The sequence below is a fragment of the Athene cunicularia genome (genome assembly GCF_003259725.1).
Source record: "Athene cunicularia isolate RWA chromosome 14 unlocalized genomic scaffold, athCun1 chr14_part1, whole genome shotgun sequence".
Taxonomy (NCBI): domain Eukaryota; kingdom Metazoa; phylum Chordata; class Aves; order Strigiformes; family Strigidae; genus Athene; species Athene cunicularia.
Window position 1 is genome coordinate 5,326,752 of NW_020799118.1, and position 22,263 is coordinate 5,349,014.

At 37.0% G+C, this 22,263-nt stretch overlaps 1 protein-coding gene across 1 annotated transcript in view; it reads right to left on the reverse strand.

Annotated features, from left to right (window-relative positions):
• PDXDC1 (pyridoxal dependent decarboxylase domain containing 1) overlaps positions 1–21,996 on the reverse strand; it is a 33,056-nt gene extending 11,060 nt beyond the window's left edge. The window contains exons 1-14 of the mRNA XM_026858723.1: positions 21,946–21,996; positions 15,151–15,226; positions 14,551–14,616; positions 12,158–12,241; positions 11,104–11,250; positions 8,626–8,815; positions 6,062–6,130; positions 5,480–5,558; positions 4,607–4,691; positions 3,693–3,741; positions 3,484–3,585; positions 3,153–3,278; positions 1,865–1,915; positions 608–671 (exon numbers count right to left, since the gene is read on the reverse strand). Of these exons, the coding sequence (XP_026714524.1) occupies positions 608–671; positions 1,865–1,915; positions 3,153–3,278; positions 3,484–3,585; positions 3,693–3,741; positions 4,607–4,691; positions 5,480–5,558; positions 6,062–6,130; positions 8,626–8,815; positions 11,104–11,250; positions 12,158–12,241; positions 14,551–14,616; positions 15,151–15,224 (1,186 nt within the window). The 5' untranslated portion in view covers positions 15,225–15,226; positions 21,946–21,996. The remainder of the gene's footprint in view (positions 1–607; positions 672–1,864; positions 1,916–3,152; positions 3,279–3,483; positions 3,586–3,692; positions 3,742–4,606; positions 4,692–5,479; positions 5,559–6,061; positions 6,131–8,625; positions 8,816–11,103; positions 11,251–12,157; positions 12,242–14,550; positions 14,617–15,150; positions 15,227–21,945) is intronic.
• Positions 21,997–22,263: the final 267 nt, after the last annotated feature.

The window sequence follows — 22,263 nt, forward strand, 5'->3', positions numbered from 1 at the left end:
AGAAACAGCACAACTACATCCTCTCTTGTAACAGAGAGCACAAAAATCCTTTCTTAGAGAGCATGTCTAGGTAAGGATGTTCTGCTCAGAGCCACATGTGGTATGGCTACTGTATACCCATGACAGTATTTCCAGAGCTCTTCCTAACATGTTCTGCTGTTTTTAAAATTACTGCAACAGCAAGTGTAATCAGTAAAACAGAGAAACATGGTTCTTGCAACTAGCCACTAAGAGTTTAAAAGGAACAGAAAACCTGAACAAAACCAAGCAAGTTCTTCCCCCATCAGTACATGTAAACATAGCTTGCATCTTATGAGAGACTTCCATCATCTGCTCTCAAGATCAAAGTCATATGCAAATCTCTCCTCACTCAAGAAGGCAGAAAATTACTTGTTATGAAAGTTTAACACACTGCAGTCTGTCCAAAAAAAGAAGCTATCACATGTATGGATTGCAGATTACAACCAGCATTCACAACCATTTTAAAAGCATGTTATACAAGAGAAGTGCACTACATAACATTTACCTCAAAGTCATTTTACAAATTAGCAGTTTAAAAAACTATAAAGAGTGGGGTTTTGGTTTTGTTTTTAAATAAATCACATACCTCTATTTGAATATTCCCAGAAGAACTTGAAAACCACCACTGGTGAACTCAGTTCATCTTCAACCTTAAAAAAAAAATTTCACAAATTTTTAAAAGATTTAATACTGTGTATAATTCCTTAGACTGCTGAGCAAAGCTGATCATTTTGTTTTGACAGCAGTAGCAATGTTCATATTATCTAAGGATTAGAAGTTAACTCTAGGAGTGTAAGTGAACACAGGAAAGCAAATCATTATTCAGTTAAAGCAGAACTCTACTAATTTAAGGTATGCATAATTAACATTTGGGCACTATAAAGCAAGAAACCTAAGCATATTCATTAGCAAATCTACTGTATTAAATAGTTTATTTAGCTTTAAGTATTTTATAAAAATTCTCTTGGAAATCACCCCAGAATCATCAGAAAACATCAAGGAAGTTCCAGCAGGAATAAGAGGATGATAATTGATCCTGCTTTGGGGATAGGAGAAGTGGACTGGGCAACTTCTGGAGGCAATCTGAGGCGACATTTCATAATCCTAAACCCGCAAGATTTAGTTAAGTAGAAAGGGGACGTGCTTCAGTAACTTGAACTCCCAAGGCCATTAATACTCTCAGAAAAACATTTTTACCAAAAATGGTGGTTGTCACTCAGAATGATCCATGAATTATCTATTGCCCCAGAAAACTAAGCTGAATATATTTTCTATACATTATAAATTAAAATATGGGTGGGGCCAGAAAGGAAGAAAAAAACCACCAAACCCTGTTGAACAGGACATCTCACAGAAACTGAATTTGGAATGAATACACTAGATGTAATTTCTAAAACTACTTCTGATGTAAAAATCTCAGCTAGGATAATTTTTGCATACATTTTCACAGGACTCACAAAATTATCTCAAGAGCAGGGTAAGATGCAGACAGAATGTATTAGAGAGGCTTATGGAAACTGGTTTCATAGATGTATTACTGAACAAACCCATGTTTTAAATGGAATTAAATCAACCTCTGGAAACAATTTCTGGATACTGTTCTGTCAGCTCCACTGAGTGCATGAGTACACAACAATGGAACAAATACAATCTAGAGGTGACACACAACCAAGCCACGCTATTTCACTGAAGACCAGAACTTAATTAGAAAGATACCAAGCATCTTCAAAACAATGGCCTTGATTTAAGCAATATTTTAATATATTTTTAAATCAAAGTTATCCTTATCATTTAACAAGCAAAGACTAAGCTATACAACCAAAGTATTAAATTTAGACTGTACCGAAGTTTTAATGAAATCCAGGTTTTTCAAGTTTTCCAGCAACCTTTGACTCTAAAAGACCAAAGCAGAAGGGAGACAAAGGGAAGACACAAATGCACCATTTTACAAGTTGACAATTATTTTGAAAAACATTGAATAATCACTACCATTTCTGAATAAAACCCTACAACACATCAGAGATTCATCCAGTTCTTATTTGTAAATTTAGAATGTAATGGAAAAATATTTTCTGTTTTTAGTAAAACACTGACTACAAAGCGATTTTTATTAAAATAAAGTCTTGGTGTATTTACTGACAAAGTTACAGAGATACTACAACTCCGTTGACTAATGAACGCACAGTGTGTAGCAAAACAGTTCATTTTCTCAAAGCTACCATAGCAACTGGTTATGATTGTCTTTGCTAATGAAAATAATTTAGACAGCCTTCTTACATTGTGGTTTTAGACTATTAATAGACTATTATAAAAGCTAAGATCAGTCTTAGATGACACAATCTTAATGACTAAATGATACTTTGTCACTCTCTTAGATCTTTTGTGCCAGTAGCTTCTTCACTAACTATTACAGAAACTTTCCATTGCCCGCCTTTGAATATTTTATAAGTGCTGTACCTTTAAGGAAAAATGTTTTGCATATAAACAATGCATTTCTTAAACTAACACATTATATTGGACCTTAATTTTTACTAGGGTAAGAACTCAACTTCAAAAATAGCCCACTTGCCACTACCTGAAGAAATATTTTGAAGTACTTTTTGTCAGGCATTTATAATTTACTGTTATTTAAATCAATACAATGCCAAGTAGAGCAGGAAAATAAGTCTTCCTCTGAACAGCTTTCAAGCAAAATAGTTAAAATAGAGAAGTGACCCAAAAAAGGAAGTGATTATGTTACTGTTTAGAAAGATTAAGTATTTCTCATTAGAAAAGCCTAATAAAACATACAATCTAATAGTAAAAGCACATCCCTCCCCCAAACACTTTACTCTGCTTTTGTCATTTGTTTGTAACACAATACAAGCCAATATGCTATAGTGTCAACAGCTATAGTATTTTCAGTTAATTCTTCTATAACGCATCATAATCATCAAAAAGAGATATTAACGGCTATTATAAAAATGTTCCTAAGCATAACGGTGTTCTGCGATAGCCATCTGGATATCGCTTGTACTGTTGTTGCTACCTGAACTTTGTTTCTGCTGGTGAGGATTCTTAGGAACAGCCACTAACCCATACTCAAAGAAGCAAAGTATCCATAAACAATGGGCCAACAAGCTGCTCCTTACTAGTTGCGAGGCATGCTTTATCCTCTCCACAATCCCATCGTGGCCCAGGTACTGCAAGGACAGCCACAGTGGCAGGGCACGGAGCTTCTCTACAGGCTGACTCGATGTCAGCCCAGCTGCTAAGGACTAAAGAGGAAAATAAACAATGAACGAGTCAGTATTAACCTCTCTTCAATTACTCCATTTTTGGCAGCTTATGGACTATGTCACAGCTCAAACGGGAGCTTTTGCAAATTATAATTTAGATGCTTATGAAGAACAAGACACTACACCATGATCAAAACGAGAAGTTTCAAGACCTTGAGAATAATGACCGAGAAGTTGAACATACCAAAGATGGATCCTCATGTCTGTAGAGTGTCACTGCAGGTACAGCCGGGAGGCCCAGCCAGGAACCCAGAGTAAGAGTCATGCTGTCACATTTTGTAGCAGCCTGGAGTTTATTATGATAAGCAGAATATAAGCCATATATATTTTGATTAGATCATGACCTTACAATCTAGAGCACATTATTAACCTTCTAGATATAGTAAAACATACCAGTACAGAAGAGGAGACATAACCCAAAGCCAAAGTTGCCAAATTCACACTAGAAGAAGAAAGTGGTTTTAACACATATTAAATACGTATTAAGAGAGAGTATTTTAATCTTCAGTTTAAATATTTCATGTTGACGTGTAAAGGGAGGTAATTTTCATTTGTATATTTTTCATTAACAATGCAGTAGATGTTGCTACTTATTATTTCAAGACTGAAAACCCAGAAGTAAAAATCTATTTCAATCTAAGAATGTTTCGGTTCAGCCTTTGGGGAAATCATCCCCTAAAGTCCTACCCATAATTTGCATCAGTTTGGTCTCAGAAATAAACATCATGCAAATGTGACACTAAGCAATGAAATATTAGGAGAAGCAGCATCTCTACTCCAGGCTCAAAAAAAAAAAAAAAAAAGTCTTAGAGCATTGGAGTCTTCATTAACATTGTCTAACTTCTTGGAATTTCTTTTCCTCTTGGTTTAATCCTCCTCCCAGTTATGCCTCACACTGTACTTGCAGCAGTCTTCTTAACAACCTTCATTAAAGTGTCATCTCTTCCACACTCATTTCATTCTCCTTTCTCATTCTCTGTATAATGTCTCCCCTGACTTGTCCTATAAGGTCTTTTTATTTGTATTCCAAGCTCTTTAAAGCAAGGGCAGATAGGATTACCATCTGAGAAAAAGTCATCACTAGCCTACACTGAAATAACCACTCCAATTACAAATTATTTTACATACACAGGAATAATTATCTCATACAGTAACTAAATTATAACCATACAAAATGCTTAGTATGACAAAAATAAAGATGGTCCTATGGCTATCTACTAGCTGGTTAGCTGTAAAATTATGTGCTGTCCATTGCTTAGACTTTTTAATTAATATAGTTATACAGAAATAAATTTCAAGTTTCATACCCTTCTACATGGAGCCACATATTATACTGCTCGCAAAGTTCCTTCAGTCGGCCAAGTTTATCAGTGTGCCCAGCACCTGGTGTCCCTTTGCAGAAAAGGAAAAAAGGCAGTGACAAGGGATAAGCATGCAGACTAGGACTCTACATAAAAGGACCTCTGGTGCTGTTGTCAAAAAAGTCACACAAGAGCTGGAAAGGGGATGTTTAAATAGAGCCCACTACACAATATCTGCATCTGGTTCATCAAGACTCGTGAACAATAGGAATTCTAGAGAGAAGTAAAAATACTTGTTTTGCTTGTCAATATATGTTAAAAAATACTTAGAAAATTAGATGTCCTAGCCACTAAAAGATTCGGCAGCCTCAGATAAGAAATGCAAACATTTTTATTATGTTCAAAGTATGATATCAACTAAAGGAAACTAAATCAAAATTAACATCTCAGATATTTTTCCAAGTCCAAAACGGGTCACAGTCACCTCCTTCATTCTTTCTTCAAACAATGAACAATCCTGTTTAACTAGAAGAAAAATTTAATTTTTAAAGCTAAAGTTGATGGCACATCCATCAAAAAATTCTGATGTGTTAACATGAAACTCATTTTCAAGAAGAGATTTACACTCACTAAAATAAGTTCTAGTCATAATAATACATCAACTGACATAAGCAGAACTGTAGCAGTACAAGCCAACTTTAAATCAGTTAAATAAAAATCCCCTTAGACAGATAATTATTGTGTGGTAATTAAGATATTTCCTGATATTTCTTGACATGCAACCACTAAACTGTTTAAGAAAATGTATTTTTATTTTGGATTTTATAAATTCATTAAATAGTGTGCTTTTTTTTGTTATTGTTTGCCCATAGGACTTACCAGCATTGGCCACAAGCAACAAAGGCAGTTTTCCAGACTCAACATCATCTTTAATCACTCTGTCCAACAAAGCAACATCCTGTTATCAATAAGAAAAAGATAAGTATTTATAAACATGTTTGTCAAACAATACAGAATTGTTTCTGCTGAACGGAAAAAATTGCATTAAGAATGAAAATGGACAGCATTCTGAACTTCTGGAAAACATTCTTACTATCTTCGTGGCTTACAGTTTCTTCTTCTCAAAGGCAGAATAACCTGAATGTCAATTAAAGCATTTGTGAAAAATACAATACAAATACATCATGTAGATTTGTATTGTATTTCTAGATACATGTGTTCTAGAAATCTTGGACTAAAAAGCACCTTACTATATGCCATTAAAAATATCTTGCAAATGACAAGACCAAGATACAAGCTGCTGACTTTTTAGAAGATTTCCATCTATGATCTGTACAACTATAACACAGAAGACTTAGAGGTTTAAAAAGTAAGCACATTAGTAAGCTTTTCCTAACAAGTTACTTGACATTAATTTAATGAGGCTTTAAAAAAAAAAAAAAAAAAAAAAGACAAACTTACCATTTGGTGTTGAGATCCAAACATAGTGTTACAAGGCACACGGCACATGCAAGAAAGGGGTAACCCTAGCTGCAATAAAAATGATGGAATTTCAACAACCAAAACATACTCATTTTAAGTGTTCACAGAAACATACAGTAACGCAAAAATAGTAAACAAGACAATAAAAAGCTGGATATTACACTGTAAGATAAGTATCCTGCTAAAATTTATAATCAAATTAATAGCAGAGAAGAGAAAGCACAGGAGAAATCGGAAAAAAAACAACAGTCAACTTTTAGTTAGCGCATCAGCTGAGTTCAGTTTTTCTAATGAGATACCTGTGCCCTGTACAACAGCTTAAACTCAATCCTCTTTCTTGGCTGTCCCTGCAATTAACACATCTATAAGCAAACACGTGCTTTGTTTACAGGCCATGTTCCACTGGAGGTTCACAGTCACTTTACTACTGAGTAGAGAGCAATCTGCCTACTTCCATCCTGTAGCTCAGCTGACTTATTCATGCTGGTAAGTCTGAAGTTCTTCCTTTGATGTGGAGGCAACTTCCAAACAACTTCTGTATCATTAACCTGAGGGGAGTTGGGGAATCAAGGACTCTTACATTCTGATCTTTAACTTGGAAGATGACTAGACAAAGTGCAATGTAATTGATCCTACTCATCACTGAACCAAAGATTCAGCAAATTAAAAGAACTACAATTACAGACTAGTTTGCTTTTCATCCTTTGGCAGAAATTGAATTAATGTCTGATTACTCAGTTCCAGTTGTTTGCTCTACAATATACACTATTTCTCAAAATCTAAGATAAAATGCTATTACTTTTAAATTCAGTGATCACCTTATAAACAAAAGATAAAGCACCATTGTTGTTAGAAGAATCTACTCTACACTCAGAAGCAAAAGGCTCCCAAAATACTGATTCTTAGCAGTATTTCTTGTATCAAGAAGTTTCGGTCAATAACTACATGCAACACTTGGCTGACTAAAGACACCAACTTACTCCAGTTAACTTTTACCACCTACTTGCCAAGTCATTTTGGCTGAGACAAGTTCCATCTACAATACCATTTTTATCTCTCCTCAATCTACATTTTTAACCTGTTAGTAGTACCTCTGCCTGCTTTCTCCAAAGACTTGAAAAACAAAGGCCCTAAGAACTTGACTCTTCATTTCAGTGCATGTTAAGTTGGAAAAATATCACTAGTGCACTGAATGTGAGGTATGTAATAGCAGAGTCTGTATATGGCCTCAATTAGCTTATTTAAGTCTACAAACTTTCATGCAAATAAACACTTGGCAAAACCAATAAGTTTTAAACATAATTAGGAAAAACTGGGCTTCTTTAAAGTGTTGGGTTGCGGGGACAATCTTGCTATTCCAAACAAGACTTTCTGAAATGGGATCAGCACAGCCTACATGTCCCTCAACTGTTTTCCTTAAAAAAAAATATAACAGATATTGAAAATAGAAGTAGAGGGGCATCATTCAGTACAAATTTTACAGTAACTCAGTGTTCGGAAATCCAGTATGTTTGGGCTTGGGTCTTTTTCACCATGACCAACAGCTTATATAAAGTGCAATGCAATCAAGAAACAATCACTTGTTTACAAAAATGTTAGCACATAGGATCCTTTCACTGCAAATATTCAGAAAATTTCTCTTCCTCCCACTGTATCACTGCAGCAAAACACAGACTGTAAATACAACATGAAAGTATTTTTTCCAGACAAGTGGTTTTAATTTAAACATACAGTCCACTACAACTACTGAGGTTACCCCCAGTATGGACTGTACTTCATTTGCCTATGTTTTATAATTATGTTGGCAATCACAATTAATAAAGCAATACCAACTGTATAACATTTTTGTATTACTAACTTGCAGATGTTTGGCTGGCATCAAAGTATGGTTTCACCTCAGACTTCCCTCCCCTCCCACCCCCTGCTGCATTGCTTAGTCACAATTGCTATTGTTTCTACCATGAGGAAAAATAAGTAAGTTTTCAAAAATCACTGAAGTTATGCTTTTCCTAAAATCAACATTTTTGAGGCCAAAACTCAGTCCTCATTATTCAGAATGCCTCTTTTCATACTGCATTTCAACAGGCATGCATCATCCTAAGTCTTAGAAATGTATATAATTTTATAAGCTATAAAAAACGACTATGTCCACAGAAAGGCAAAGAAGAGACAAGGATGAAGGGAATCTGCTCATGAGGAACACTGATTAAGTGAGTGTGTGGAAGGAACAACAGAGATGTGGAAAGAGCCTGACAGCTTGCTGAATACATGTATTCAGTTAACATAGTAGCACTGGGAAAAATCTCATAGGAACTTCACTTCTAACAGTGGAAGTTCAAGGCAAACACATGGATCTAAAGGAAAACTTTCACTGGTCCCAACCAATTTACAAGACTGCTGCCAGTAGTGTACCAGACTGTACTGCAAGTACCAGTCTCTTGCGGGAAAGGTGTGAATCTGTTTTTAAAATCTAAGTTTCAAGTAGGCAATATGAAGTCAGGTAGGTTCTACTTGCAGCTAAAACCCCAACTGATTCACTTTACCTGATTGCAGAGAGCTTGGCCCAAGCCTGTTCTAGCTGCAGAACTAATGTATATGACAGGTTGCTTAGTATATAGTACGTTAAATCCTTCTATTGTATAATCTTCATAGCGTGTGTGGATAACAAGTCGACAGATTTTTAGAAGACCTTCACGATCATCCTCATGATAATATGCTGATCCATTTTCATACCTGCAAGAAAAGCTGAGTAAATATGACCAACAAAACCAATAGCCAGTTTAGTGACTAAAATACCATTGACCAGCAAAAGAGCTCACAAGAGGACAAAGAAGATAAACAAAAAACCTTTTCTTTTCCCAGGATAAAGTATAGTGGAAGAAAACTTTGATGAGACAGGCTGAGATTAACAATGAGGAAAGCATAGTATATGTTTTCATTTAGACTCAGAGATAAATAAGAAAGAACAATCATCTGGTTTCCTAAGGATTGCCTTTACAGAGTTCAAAACCTTGCTTACTAAGAGCAGAGTGGGGGAGGAAACACACAAAAGGCTTAATTTGGTTTTAATATATGTGTAAATTCCAGACTGCTAATTTTAAAGAGAATGCAACCTGACATTCTTCAAGTTAGTAAAATCAGAATGAGACACATGAAGTAAGGTAAAATGGGCGGAAACTTGGAAACTTTATTATGAAATCACAAATCAAAATATTTTAAGAGAGTTTGAAAATAAGACCTCATTTTAGTACACTCTATTCAGTACACTGCAAGACAGTTTTCCAGATGTTTTAAATACATGAGTTACATAAATTAAGTATATTTTTTCTCCATGAATATTTTAATGATTTTATGGCTATTTTGCCTTCAATCTGATTTATTAGGCATGTTTCCTTGGGGCTCGTGGGGGTGTGGCTCTGTGTGTCTGCTCCTTCCCCACCTTTTTTAACCCTTCCGGAAACCAAACTCTGATCAGCACATTAACATTTATAGCCAAGAAATGGGAGCAAAGTAACCGAAGAAGAGATAAGGTACAAATGTTCCACACTGAGTGCAATCCCTCAGCTGTCTTAAATATAGAAGAGGAAACAACAGTGAAAGTAGTAGCTATGTCGATTTATTAAGCAGCTTGCAAACTAGATTCTTCTTTAGCATTTTTGCGTAACACGTAAGTCAGTGGTCTTGCACAATTTAAGAGTGGCATTTATCAGCAAATTTACATAAACACCCTGAAACACCTTAGGTTATCACAGACTATCTGATGCACAAATACTGCTGAGTATTCCAGAGTTAAACTCCAGAATGACCCATATGCAAACATTTATTCACCCTTACACAACAGTTCTATGCTCTAACATGGGCAAAGGGAAAATCCTCTAGTGTTGCTCACAGCCACAATGTCAATGTACAATGTACATTGTACAATGTACAAACCAGTTCACCGCATGGTATTTGTTGAATACCATTGCCTATGGGTCACAAAACTTTAGGGACCACAGTTCAATAGATACCCAGTGTTAATCACAAAATAGGACTGTTATTGAGTATTTGATTGAAAACAGAAGTATTTTTTTGTTCGCCATACCATTCAGAAACAGCACTGACATACTCCCTGTATACACATACATTTGTCAACAGCTGGATTACCTGCAACTTCTCAAATTTCATCTTTGCACAAGGTTTCAACATTTTTAAGTCAAAGACAGATAATCACTGAAGTTATAAAATAATTCTGATAGAGGTGAGCACATCAGTGTAAGAAAAATCCTTTGCAATTCTAACAACTAAATTTGGGTTAACCTCAGTTGTATTTTTACCATTTCATTTTGCACTGCACTAAAAAAAAAAATATATATATATATATATATAAGAAATCTCCTCAGTAGCACTGGCAAGATTTTCTGAAAGATACAGTATCATGGAGGCGAAAGTGTTTGTGGGTATTCCCCCCGCCCCGCCCTGGAACTAAAAAGGACTTTCTAATCAGTGACTCCCCCCACTCTAACACCCCCACATAGATGATTTCCATTCTTCTTCTCTCATGGAACAGTTTATGATATCTATGCTACATGATGAAACAGCATTTATGAAAGTTTTTGCTGTACTGCAAATTTCAGTAGTGTCACCTACCATACCTGGAAAAATATACCAGAACCAGGAGAAGTTAACTGAAAACATCTTTTAAAAATACTAAGTACCTCAAGCCTCAGCAACATAGCATATACCTCAAGAAACAAGAATTTAGTTAAAAGTTTGTCCAGCTGTATGTCTGCAACTGTACTTTGGCCCTCAGCTCTACCATACAGCCCTTAGGTGGGTTTTTATGGCAACAGTGTTCCTGATATTCAACAGTCGTCTTTTTTTTTTTTTTTTGAATTATGTAATATGTTTCAGACCTTTCTAAGAATATCTGTAACTTTGTGGCACAGTGGTTTCTTTTGTTGACTTCCTCAGTCCAGTCACACATATTTTTCAACAATTATAACTACCTAGTCATACAGAAGTTATTCACAGTGACTCACCTGAAAAGCCTGCAGAGCCAGAGAGTAGTATCAGAAAGGATCCTTGTTGTAAGTTTTCTCAGTCTTTCCCTGTCCAGCACTGATATATAAGCAGCCAAACTATGTCCCAGTAGAGCCATGTGACCCTGTTCACCAACATTTTGAAGTCTGCAAGCCAGAACAGAGTAACTGCCAACTAAATACAAGTCATGAACATTACAGGACATTTAGGTTTGTGTGTTTTTACTGTAGAGTGGCAGAATTTACTGACATGCAATTCCTAATATTTAGCAGAGAGAAGTACAGTATATACCCCAGTCACCTTCCTGCCATTGTGTATTAGATACTAAAATGCCAGTGCAGACAAAAGCACTTGCACTTCACTTGGCCTAGGTGCTTACAGTAACCCCTCAGCTCTCTTAGCCAATCAGCTAGCATGAGTTGGAACTAAGCACCTTATCTGCACTGGGACTTTAAAGTGCATTAAACACAAACCTTTCTCTCCTCATGCAGAGGAAACTCAGGAGACCTACTATTCTCTTTAGAGGCACAGCTTTCATTAGTCTGTTGGAGTTTTTTCGGTTTCTTGGGGCTTTTTTGTTTGGTTTTGGTTTTTTTCTCTCCAAACTGTCTTTCAAATGTTAGTTTTCAATAATCTTCTGGAGATAAGTTAGCATTATTTCCATTTTACAGCAAAATGGAAACAAATATTAATTCCTTTTTTTTCCCCTGTAAATTCTACAGAGATGATAAAAAATTTTATTGGTATTCAAAATTTTGTAAGACTTTCAGACTTAAAACAACTTCTAGAAAGTAGAAAGCAAAATGAGCTGTCATATCAGAAACAACTCCCTTGTATAATTCAATCCAGTAATTACTGAAAGCTTTATCATTTTAAGAAAGCCAAACCTAATGCATTATTCTGGTTCACTATACAATATAAGTTGCCCTTAAAAAGTTACATGGTTGCACAACATTGTTACACTTTAAAATACTTAAATGTTTAAGTTCTATAATAATCACAATGTAACCAAATCAGGTATCTTCCACATACAATAATTCATATTGGCTTTACCGGTAGGCCTGTGAAGCTTCCTCTTCCTCCTCTCCATGCATTAGGTTCTGAACCAACTGAAGTATGCTCACCATATCCTGGCCACTGGCATAGCCAGGAGAGGAAAACAAAAACCACAAAAAAACAAACAAACAAAAGGTAAGTACCAGCATCTAACAAAGAGGCCATCTGGGACACTGCATGGTAAGACCTGAAGACAACACTGCACTTTTAAAGAATGCTGAATATAGCAACAAAAACGATTCCTTGCTCTCAGAAAAAACAGATCATGACGACAAGGTTGCTGAATCCATTAATTCAAAACCCTACTTAATTATAATATGAACTCAGACTCACAGAAAAACAAATCTACTGAAATCTGAAAATTTGGACTGAAAAGTCTGACTTGACAACATTTAATTGCTTATTGCTACACAGCAAAGTAAGGTAATAGCTAAGAATCCAAATTACTCTTCACAAGATCCAGCTTCAGCTCCCAAACTCAGCACATCTCAAACAATTACATACAAATATCAGTTTCTGGCAAACCAAAGCTACATTAGCTTCTGACATGATGCACTCTGACATGGTAAAATTGGAAAAGACCCACAACACTTCAACTTGTTTAATTCCATCTAAAATGTACAGTAGTATAAGAACTTACACTCTTGACAGTTGAAATCTTATTCTTAGAAATTTTAATTCAGTGTCTCCACTCAAAAGAAAGTTTAGTTTATGTACCTAAAAGACTTACATAGATTTTGCAATCCTTTCTGATGTATTAGCTTGGGCTCCTGCAGGACCATCTTCCAAAAAGGCTACAACCAATTTAAACCTTAGCTTTCAGGTACAATGATCTTACTTGCCTTACTTGCCACAAGAGCTCTGTGAAATCTTTTAAGACAGCTGTGCTGGAAGATGAGGGTTCTGTTTTGGTTTTGCTTTGTGGTTTTGGTTTCTTTTTTCCAAGGTTTTCTATCTTATCATTCTCAGGTATTTTTTTATCTGGGTGTTGTAGTGAATCTTTATTCTGTATCACAATTTTATCTACATTTACTTTAACTCTCAATCACAGCCATAGGCACCAATACTTCATTAGATTCTAACAATTAAAAATTTCAGTCACTAAGGACAAGTAAACTTTTTTCTTTTTCTTACATGAGTATGTAAATAATTGTTATGATGGTATATTTTTTTCCCTACACAAGTAAGGAAAAAGTTGCTATAATGCCTGACCTGGTCAGTGTTTGTGTTTGCATGTCTTGGGTTTGTCGGACAAGGTTTTGGTAGCAGGGGGCTACAGGGGGGGCTTCTGTGAGAAACGGCTAGAAGCTTCCCCCGTGTTGGATGGAGCCAATGCCAGCAGCTCCAAGATGGACCCACCACTGGCCAAGGTCCAGCCCATCAGCAACAGTGATGGTGCCTCTGGGATAACATATTTAAGAAAGGAGAAAAAAAAAAAACCACCTTGGGGGAGCAATTGCAGCCCGAGACAAGTGAGAATATGCAAGAGAAACAACTCAGCAGGTCAGTGAGGAAGGAGGGGGAGGAGGTGCTCCAGGCACCGGAGCAGGGATTCCCCCACAGCCCCTGGTGCAGCCCCTGGTGAGGCAGGGTGTCCCCTGCACCCACGGAGGGGGAACAGTGGGGCAGATCCCCACTGCAGACCCCAGGTAGGTGCCTGAAAGAGGCTGTGACCCCGTGGAAAGCCCACAATGGAGCAGGCTCCTGGCAGGACCTGTGGTCCTGTGGAGAGAGGAGCCCACACTGGAGCAGGTTTGCTGGCAGGATTTATGACCCCGTGGGTGACTCACGCTGGAGCAGTTCAGGAAGACCTGCAGCCTGTGAGAAGGACTCAGCTGGAGAAGTTTGTGGAGGAGTGCAGCCCATGGGAGGGACCCCACACTGAAGCAAGGGAAGAGTGTGAGGAGCCCTCCCCTGAGGAGGAAGAAGCGGAAGAAACAACATGTGATGAACTGACCACAGCCCCCATTCCTGTCCCCCTGCACTGCTGGAGGGGAGAAAGTAGAGAATTTGTGAGTAAAGTTAAGCCTGGGAAGAAGGGAGGGGTGGGGGAATAGTGTTTTAAGATTTGTTTTATTGCTAATTACCCTACCCCAATTTGACTGGCAATAAATTACTTTTCCCAAGCTGAGTCTGTTTTGTCTGTGACAGTAATTGGTGAGTGATCTCCCTGCCCTTATCTTGACCCACACACCTTTCATTATATTCTCTCTCCCTTGTCCAGCTGAGGAGGGGAGTGATAGAGCAGATTTGGTGGGTACCTGGCATCCAGCCAAGGTAAACCCACCATACTGCATTAATATAGAAGTTGCTTGGAAAACAAACATGTCACAGGCATTTTACAGATTCTGAAAAGTAAAGAACATTATCTAAAAATTGCTGTTGCCTACCTGCCTTGGAGTGGTCCAGGAATATCCTTCCGTGCATACTTCTTTTCATTTTCCTCCTCCGCTTTTCTAAGTAAAAGACACAAGAATAAACTATGCACTTAGTTTGTGTTTTATAACATCAAATATACAGTTCACTTTGACTTGCAGAAATACATACTGACATGTTTGCAGTCTACTTCACTGACAATAGTTTCATAAATAAATCAGAAAATAAAACACAAAAGTTTAGTTCAGACTGAATTAAAGAGTTCCTGAGTTGTTATTTTTAGTTCTTTAACAGAAAATGTCAAACTTACAGAAGAGTCTCATATATAGGAATTAAAAGTTACTTGCACAGTAATAAGAAATCTAACATCTCTAAAAACCAAACTTGCTGGAATTGATCTATTACAGAACATGCATAAGATTATGTGCATTTATTATTAATATCCAACCATTTGAGAAACAATGATGATTTGTATAGGTGTAAGCTTCAGAATAACAATATGACCTTAAACTACTAGAAAATTAGTTCTTTCTTGCTTAATGACAATGACATTAATCATCCTCCCCTTAGTACAAACAGTTATTGTTTTTCTAGCTGTCATCCTTTGCACATACCTTTGACTGTCTTCTAGCATCTTCATTGCTTCATTCAGATTCTTCCCCATTTCTGCTAGAGTAGGGTCAACCATCTTTCAGTGAAAAAGATAACAACTTTTCAGAAAAGACCAAAAAATATTTGTCTTACTACCATCCCCATAACACCCTGAATACAAACTCATGCATCAGACAGATTCTTTTATTTAGTCTGTGTGTACTCATTTAAAAGTACGTTGAATATCCTGAATTCAAAATATATAAAATGAGAACATACTATTAACCTAAAATGATCCTAAAGAAAACTCAATTGTGATGTGGACTTTATTATTGATATATTCAAGTTTTTCCTCCATATGGAAAATCAGGACTTTTTCTGATTAATAATGAAAGAAAGAACATCAGAAGGCAAGAAGGATTTGAGAAGTGCAACATGTTCAAGTAAGTGCTCGTTATAATGCTTTAGCTAAAAAATTAAGTATGTTCCACTGTAGTCCAACTGAATGACTTACTTTCTCATAACCATTCTACACCAGTAAAAAAACTTCAACTATTCCCTTAAATGTAAAAATTCACATACAGTCTTATCGAAAATTAAAAACCAAACCTAACAACCTGCTAAGCAACACCCTAATCTTTCTATAGAGTATGGAAAATGGATTGATACCCCAAATACAATCACAAGTCTTTCAGTAGCAAATCTCATTTAGAAATTATCCTTTCACTTTACCTGAGAACTCATGTTTCTGCACCGAAGAAAACCATTACCATATCCCTCAGCTGAGTTGGCTCAACAGTCAGATCTCATGATGTACAGACTCTCATTAAAAAAAACCTAGCCCCTTAGCCCACCCCACACCCAAAACAACCCATCAGCAAGAAAGAGCATGATCAGTCGATAAGTACAACACTATTTTTACAAGAAAGTTACCTTCTAGAAAAGTTGTTTGGGAAGCTAAACAACTGAAAAATCTGATCGAGGCAGGGTTTAGTCATTGAGCATTCTAATGCAAATTGAGAGGGAAATTTGCATCATTCTCTTTTTCGATTAGGTTGCCAGTTCAACTATAAGTTATTCAAACGTGTTCAACTAATAATTCCTAGAAGGGGTTTAAAAACCCCAACATTTCTGACCTAGAAAGACAAGATGATATCATTTAAGACTGCTCTAAAAAAGGCAGAAATAAAATGGCAGTCTTCCCTGCCATTTCCCCATTCAGGTTTCCCTGTCAAACTTTTAGAACAGAAGTTTTCAAAACAGATGAGAAAATACCTAATCCAAATACTCTTGTAAATCTGTTTTTTCCTCATTTCTGCTACCTTTAAACAAATTTTTAATCTTAACTTAGAGAGATGCCCTTTAACTAGACAAAAGAGTAGAACTGACCTGCAGCAGGCAGCTTAAGGAAGACTGACATGCAGAAAAGGCTTATCTTCCAGCAGTTGCAGCCGTCTAGCTACACAAAACAGGTCAAAAATCCTGGTTTCACTGCTGAAATCCAGCAACAACAGATACTTGTTAAAGAGCCTGTCAGGATGGAAGAGCTTTAAAAATCATTGAACTTACTTCCCCTGAACCAGCGACAAGTTTAAAGACAAGTGATATTTTCCAAAGAACTGCTTTTGCTTTGAAGAAGTCTCTTTTATGAACTTTAACCCAAGAAGCCTGGCAGAAGCTTGTGACACTGACACAAGAGATCTGGACAGGAATATTTATCCATTTAAGGATTAGATACCATCTAGAAGCTTCCAGAGAATGTGAAAGGTATCATCTGGCAGAGTCTGATTTACCTATAGTGGCCGATATTAACATGTATTTGAAAAACATATATACCCCCATATGAATGTAGAAGGTAACACCACTGATAAGACCCATCACATTAGTCAGCAAAAACCTCTACCGTACTCAGATGACCCTGTTTCAGAGTCTCTCCTCCCTTTCTCTGTTTCCCAAATCTCCTGTAAGCATAGCCTCCATAAATTCAACCTCAACCTTTTGAAAAAGACCAGCCCACATACCGAAGCCTCTAGCAGTTAACCCTTTAGACTGCTGCTAAGGTTGGGGGGTTGCCAGGGGGAGAGGTGGTGGTTATTTAATAAAAAAAAAAAAAATCTGAAACAAGTTTAGTATTTAAGATTACACTATCAACACTGCAGGGATATAATAGTTTGTCTGCTACAGTATTTGAGAAACAGTATTCCTAAAGGCCTGCAGATGCTTTCCATCACTGCTGATGGAAACACATGCAACTGTTGCACATGTGCAACACTGGCAAATACATTTGCTCATGTAGATACAGACACAAAAGCAATTTTAATCACAGAAGGTAGTGGGATTAATTTACATGAGGATTTTATACTATTTTCATCCGGAGGACTGATGAAGAAAAGAAAAAAATTAAGTTGAGAGTTACCATATGTTCGGAGACTATTTTTACCAAAATATTTAGAGATTTAACTCATATTATAGCAAGTGGTAGGTGGCTGAAAGAATCAGTAGCCAGGCACGGTCACACTGGATCAAAACAAGATTGATAGCTCTCCGTATTCTGTTGCTTTAGAAGTGTCCAGTAACAAATTTTTGGGGGAAGAACAAAAGGACAGTTCCAAGTACTCAGTAATATTTTCCCACAAGAACTCCCAGCATTTAGCAATACATGGGTTTTTACACTTCTGGCTTCCACTATAGCCACTGGCTATGAGAGCCACAACTCAGTTAAGCACCAAGTAAAAAAGCAGTACAAATACAAGAAGTTCAAGACCTCATCACAAAGATTTAAGAAAATACACACACTGCAAGCATTTGATACTCAGAATACAACATAAACAGCTAGAAGAAAAATCTAAATATGATCATTAGCAATATTTCCATACATTTTCAGTGGTTTCCAGAGTTGTACCACATCAAAGAAACTCTGACAGAGATCTTACTTTAAAAAAAAAAAAAAGTTTTGGTCCTGGGAGCCTTTAAGAGAGCGACTGACAAGTCACAATCAGGCAGTTATGCTTATCACACATATTGTAATCTAGGCCGCTATAAAACATGATCAGTGGCTGGAAGGCAGTTATTTGCCTGAACCTTCCTCATACCTATAGGCAGGCAAATATTCAAACAGATCTGTTGTAGATGAGGACACAAGATGTTGTAGAGTCATTACAAAAAGGTCTCTGAGCTGCTTTTGTTTGTTACTAACACAAAATTCACCTGCTAGAATTACATCAGATGTTTAAACCTTCACATGCTTACCTTGTGACTCATCCTTTCTCACTTACTAGTAATTACACGTGCATTAAACCCTTCTGCCAATAAACTGGCAGAATAAATACATAAAATACAGTTTTAAAAGTCCTAAGAAGTTACACTAAGGTCCATAAAATGCTATGAAAACCAGAAAGTCTTTGAATTCTGATGTGTGTTTAATCAAAAACAAGTCCCTTCTGGGTTTTTTCCCAACTGCTAAGTGGGTATGCAGCAACTTATTTTCTCCTCTCAATTATGGCTACCTTTTACTGTTGCATACTGAATTTTATGTATGCTTCCTCCTCTGCTCACATTAGTAAGGGCATGGAGGTGGGAAGCAGAAGACTATCTACTTGTTTTAAGCAGCAAGAAAAATAGGTGTGCCAAAATTGCAGCCACAAACCATTCAGTTACGAAACATTTCTGAACACACTTGAGTAACACACCATAATATAGTACCTCGCTTTCGTTTTGTCTGTAAATGACACCAAGTGGGTATAAAATCCAATCAGTAATAAACAGAATACTTTTTTCATGTTCTTGATCTGTTTTTAAAAAGACTGGTGGATGGGTTGTTGAATACTACCTCCTGAACCACAGGACAACATACTTTTTGAGGGGGTTATTGAATACTAGATTAGGCTTAGTTTCTGCACTCGGTCTGGTATCACAGGATCAGACTCCGATCACAAGTGATCCTTTGACCAGATGTGTTACAAGCCATGCAATGTCCTTTCAAGCTCTAAGGAGGCACCAGCCACAGCTTCTTCCTTGGAGGTGTCCGTTCAGCAACCCAATGCCCTCTGCTTCCTTAAGCCCTTCAGAGACCCTGACATTCACTGCCATACTTTGACTTTTATCAATCGTTGCGTTTGAAATGTGTTAATTCAATTCACTAGGTTAACTTGCAACAGGTTTGATTTTTTTAAACTAATCTGCTACTATTTTTTTAAGCATTTTGAACTGCAAACCTCTTCTGATTTTATAGACAGTATGTCACACCTTGGGGCCACATGGAAACTGGGGAAGGATAAGGGCCCATTCTCCAGTTGAGAAAACTGTTAACAAAAGGATAGCATTGCTTCATATACCAATGTTTTACAATCTTGATTTTGCATTTCTGTAGGCTGTACTCATAATGTAAGAAAGGGACTATTCTTAAACAGTCTACATAAACTACTGTGTGTGCGCAGAAACGCACAGGTATAGCATTACATATTTCATGAGAAGTATGCCTCATTGTCCCACTACATTATTATATTTGACTAAACTTTTACCATCAAAACCCAAAACCTGTTCTCAACAGTAAATTAATCTCAAACTATATCAGTATTCTTCAGCCAAAAGAATACTGTGTTTATTTTCCAGAATAAGTTAAAATAAAACTTAAAAAAGCAGCCACTTTGTGACAGCTTGAATGAAAACAGAACCGTATCACCACAAGGCTTCTGCTGATAGGCATTTGCTCTTCTAATCTTTATCACTTCCCTGACCCGCAGCTGGATTTGAATGCAAGTCTCCTGTCACGAGTTTTCCAGTAAAGTTATCAGGATGTTGTGGTAATTAACACAGTAACAAAAGACAAAAGTTACAGGCTAAGCAAGAAACCAAAACAGTTTTTTCATGTTTAGGGAAAATATTGCTGTAGAGACAGCAAGAAGTTACAAGGAAAGAATTTGTCCTATTTTACCATTGATAAAGTCACCTAGCCTGAAACTTTAAAATATTAAAATCCTTCAGAAGATTGGTCACATCTATCAAAGTATAAATGGGGCAGAAAAAAAATTAAAATCATAGATGTGTTAGCCAAACTTCTGAAGTTGAACACAGGCTTCCAGAAGAACTTAAATCTGAAGATCACCCCAAAAAAGATTCCTGGATTTCAGAAAAAAAATCATTCTAATTATACCACTTATGACACACAACATCAATACATTAAAAAAATCCGTAACATTTGTCTGGTAAAACAAAGATAATTTGCAAATCAAACTATGAGATTGTTGGCATGCACACCTGTGTGTCAGATTCTATAATGGGTTTTCCTTGCAATCCTATGGCGCGATGTTTTCAATTCTTCAGAAGTTTATCATCTACTATAAAACCCAAACTTTTTCCATTTGCAAGAACCTAATGACTGTAGTCATTCAATGTCACCACGCATTACAGCTAATTAGGTGACTGTACCAAAATGCCTTCTTCATTATGAAAAATACAAAATTTGGACAAATTTTAATACAGGTTAAAAAGTACTTATTACTGACATCTGAATATGCTACGTGTATATATGCATAAGGATGAGAGAATCCATGGCTCAAATAAAAGACAGTATCAGATCTATTACTATAATGCTTAAATAAGCACATCTCCCAACTTGGATGAATTTCAAATTTATTTAGGAAGAAGATGTCTTATATATCATGCTGAAGGCTAGATAAAGTGCAGATTGTAGATTTACAACAATATTAACCAAGGACTGTTTCAGGGGGGCACTGCTACGTGGCTAGAAGATAACAATTGTCTTGTGGCGTGCTATTATACAGAGGACTACAGCTTTTATCATACATGGGGAAAAAAGCTATGACAAACAAGACAGGAAGTAAAACAAATGGTAACTCTTTATACACATCTATTTGCACATATTGAAAAAATCAAGACATGCAAGCTTTTGCAGGGCCCTCATCATTACAGACTATTCCTTACATCAAGAACATAAGTAACTTTTCTTCTGTTAAGAAATTTAGGTATTTAATTCTTACACAGTGGTTTCATTGCTTCTTATGATGACCTAGTCCAAAAAAGTTTGTAAGGATTTTGTCAGTACTGCAGGACAAACACTTGCCCTGTACTCATGTGCCCTCTTTAAATATTTCCATATTGTGCCATTATTCTGCTTGAGTCTGGTTGATAAAAACCGTATTCCAAACCAGTATATTCAATTAAGTTTTACTTAAGTAATTAGAACTCTTCAGAACAAGCAGCAGTCACTATAACTTCTGTCAGCACCAGTAAAGAACTTAAGCTTTTAAAGGCTACCAAATACTCTTTAATATTGTATTCTTCATGTGGATTGTAACATATCAAACCATTTTGCTACCAACTCATTAACCACATCAAAAATATACTTCCTGAATTTCCTTACTATTCATCTTACTAGAGCACATCCCATTCAAATTTCTCCAGGCAATTCTAAAGATTACGTAAACCCAAACACGCTGCATATAAATGATGCAAAGGGGAAGGATGTGTTAACATGCCTTAAGCATATAAAGTATAAGTTATTTCAAATGTGTACTGTCCCCAAAGACACACAATAATGGTGACAATCTATGTACAGGCAGGCATGCCATCTTCACTCCTAGGGCAGGTGTTCTGAAGCACAGCAGGTGCCACAAAAGCCAGAAGTGTGGCAGGTCCCAGATTACCAAATTCTGACTGACTCACAGTGACAAAGGCAATGGAAGTTTTGTCAGTCACTTTGGGCATTGCAGAATCAGTATCTGCTTTGTACAGTACGTTAGGCAGAACAGAGCAAACATCTTCAGTATAAAAGGAAAAATAAAAAAGTCAGTATCTTCCCTCCCGTCCTGCTGAAGGCTAACATTCCCGGGAAATGAGCTCCATCTTCTTTTCAAGAAAACAAGCGAAAAACCCCGTTTCTACAGCATTTCCTGACAGTTATTCAGACTTTTTACAGAGCCGGGACACCGAATTAGACACCGTTCACGCAGGCGACGAACGCCAAGCGCCGTGGCAGGGGAGCGGGAGGGGGCAGCCCGTGGGCTCCACTGGTGACTCAAGGCTTCGTGAGACAAAGTTGAGTCAGGCCCGATGGCACAGGCCCCCCTCGGCCGGGGCGGGCCAGGAGCCCCGGCGGAGCGCTGCCAGCGGCCACG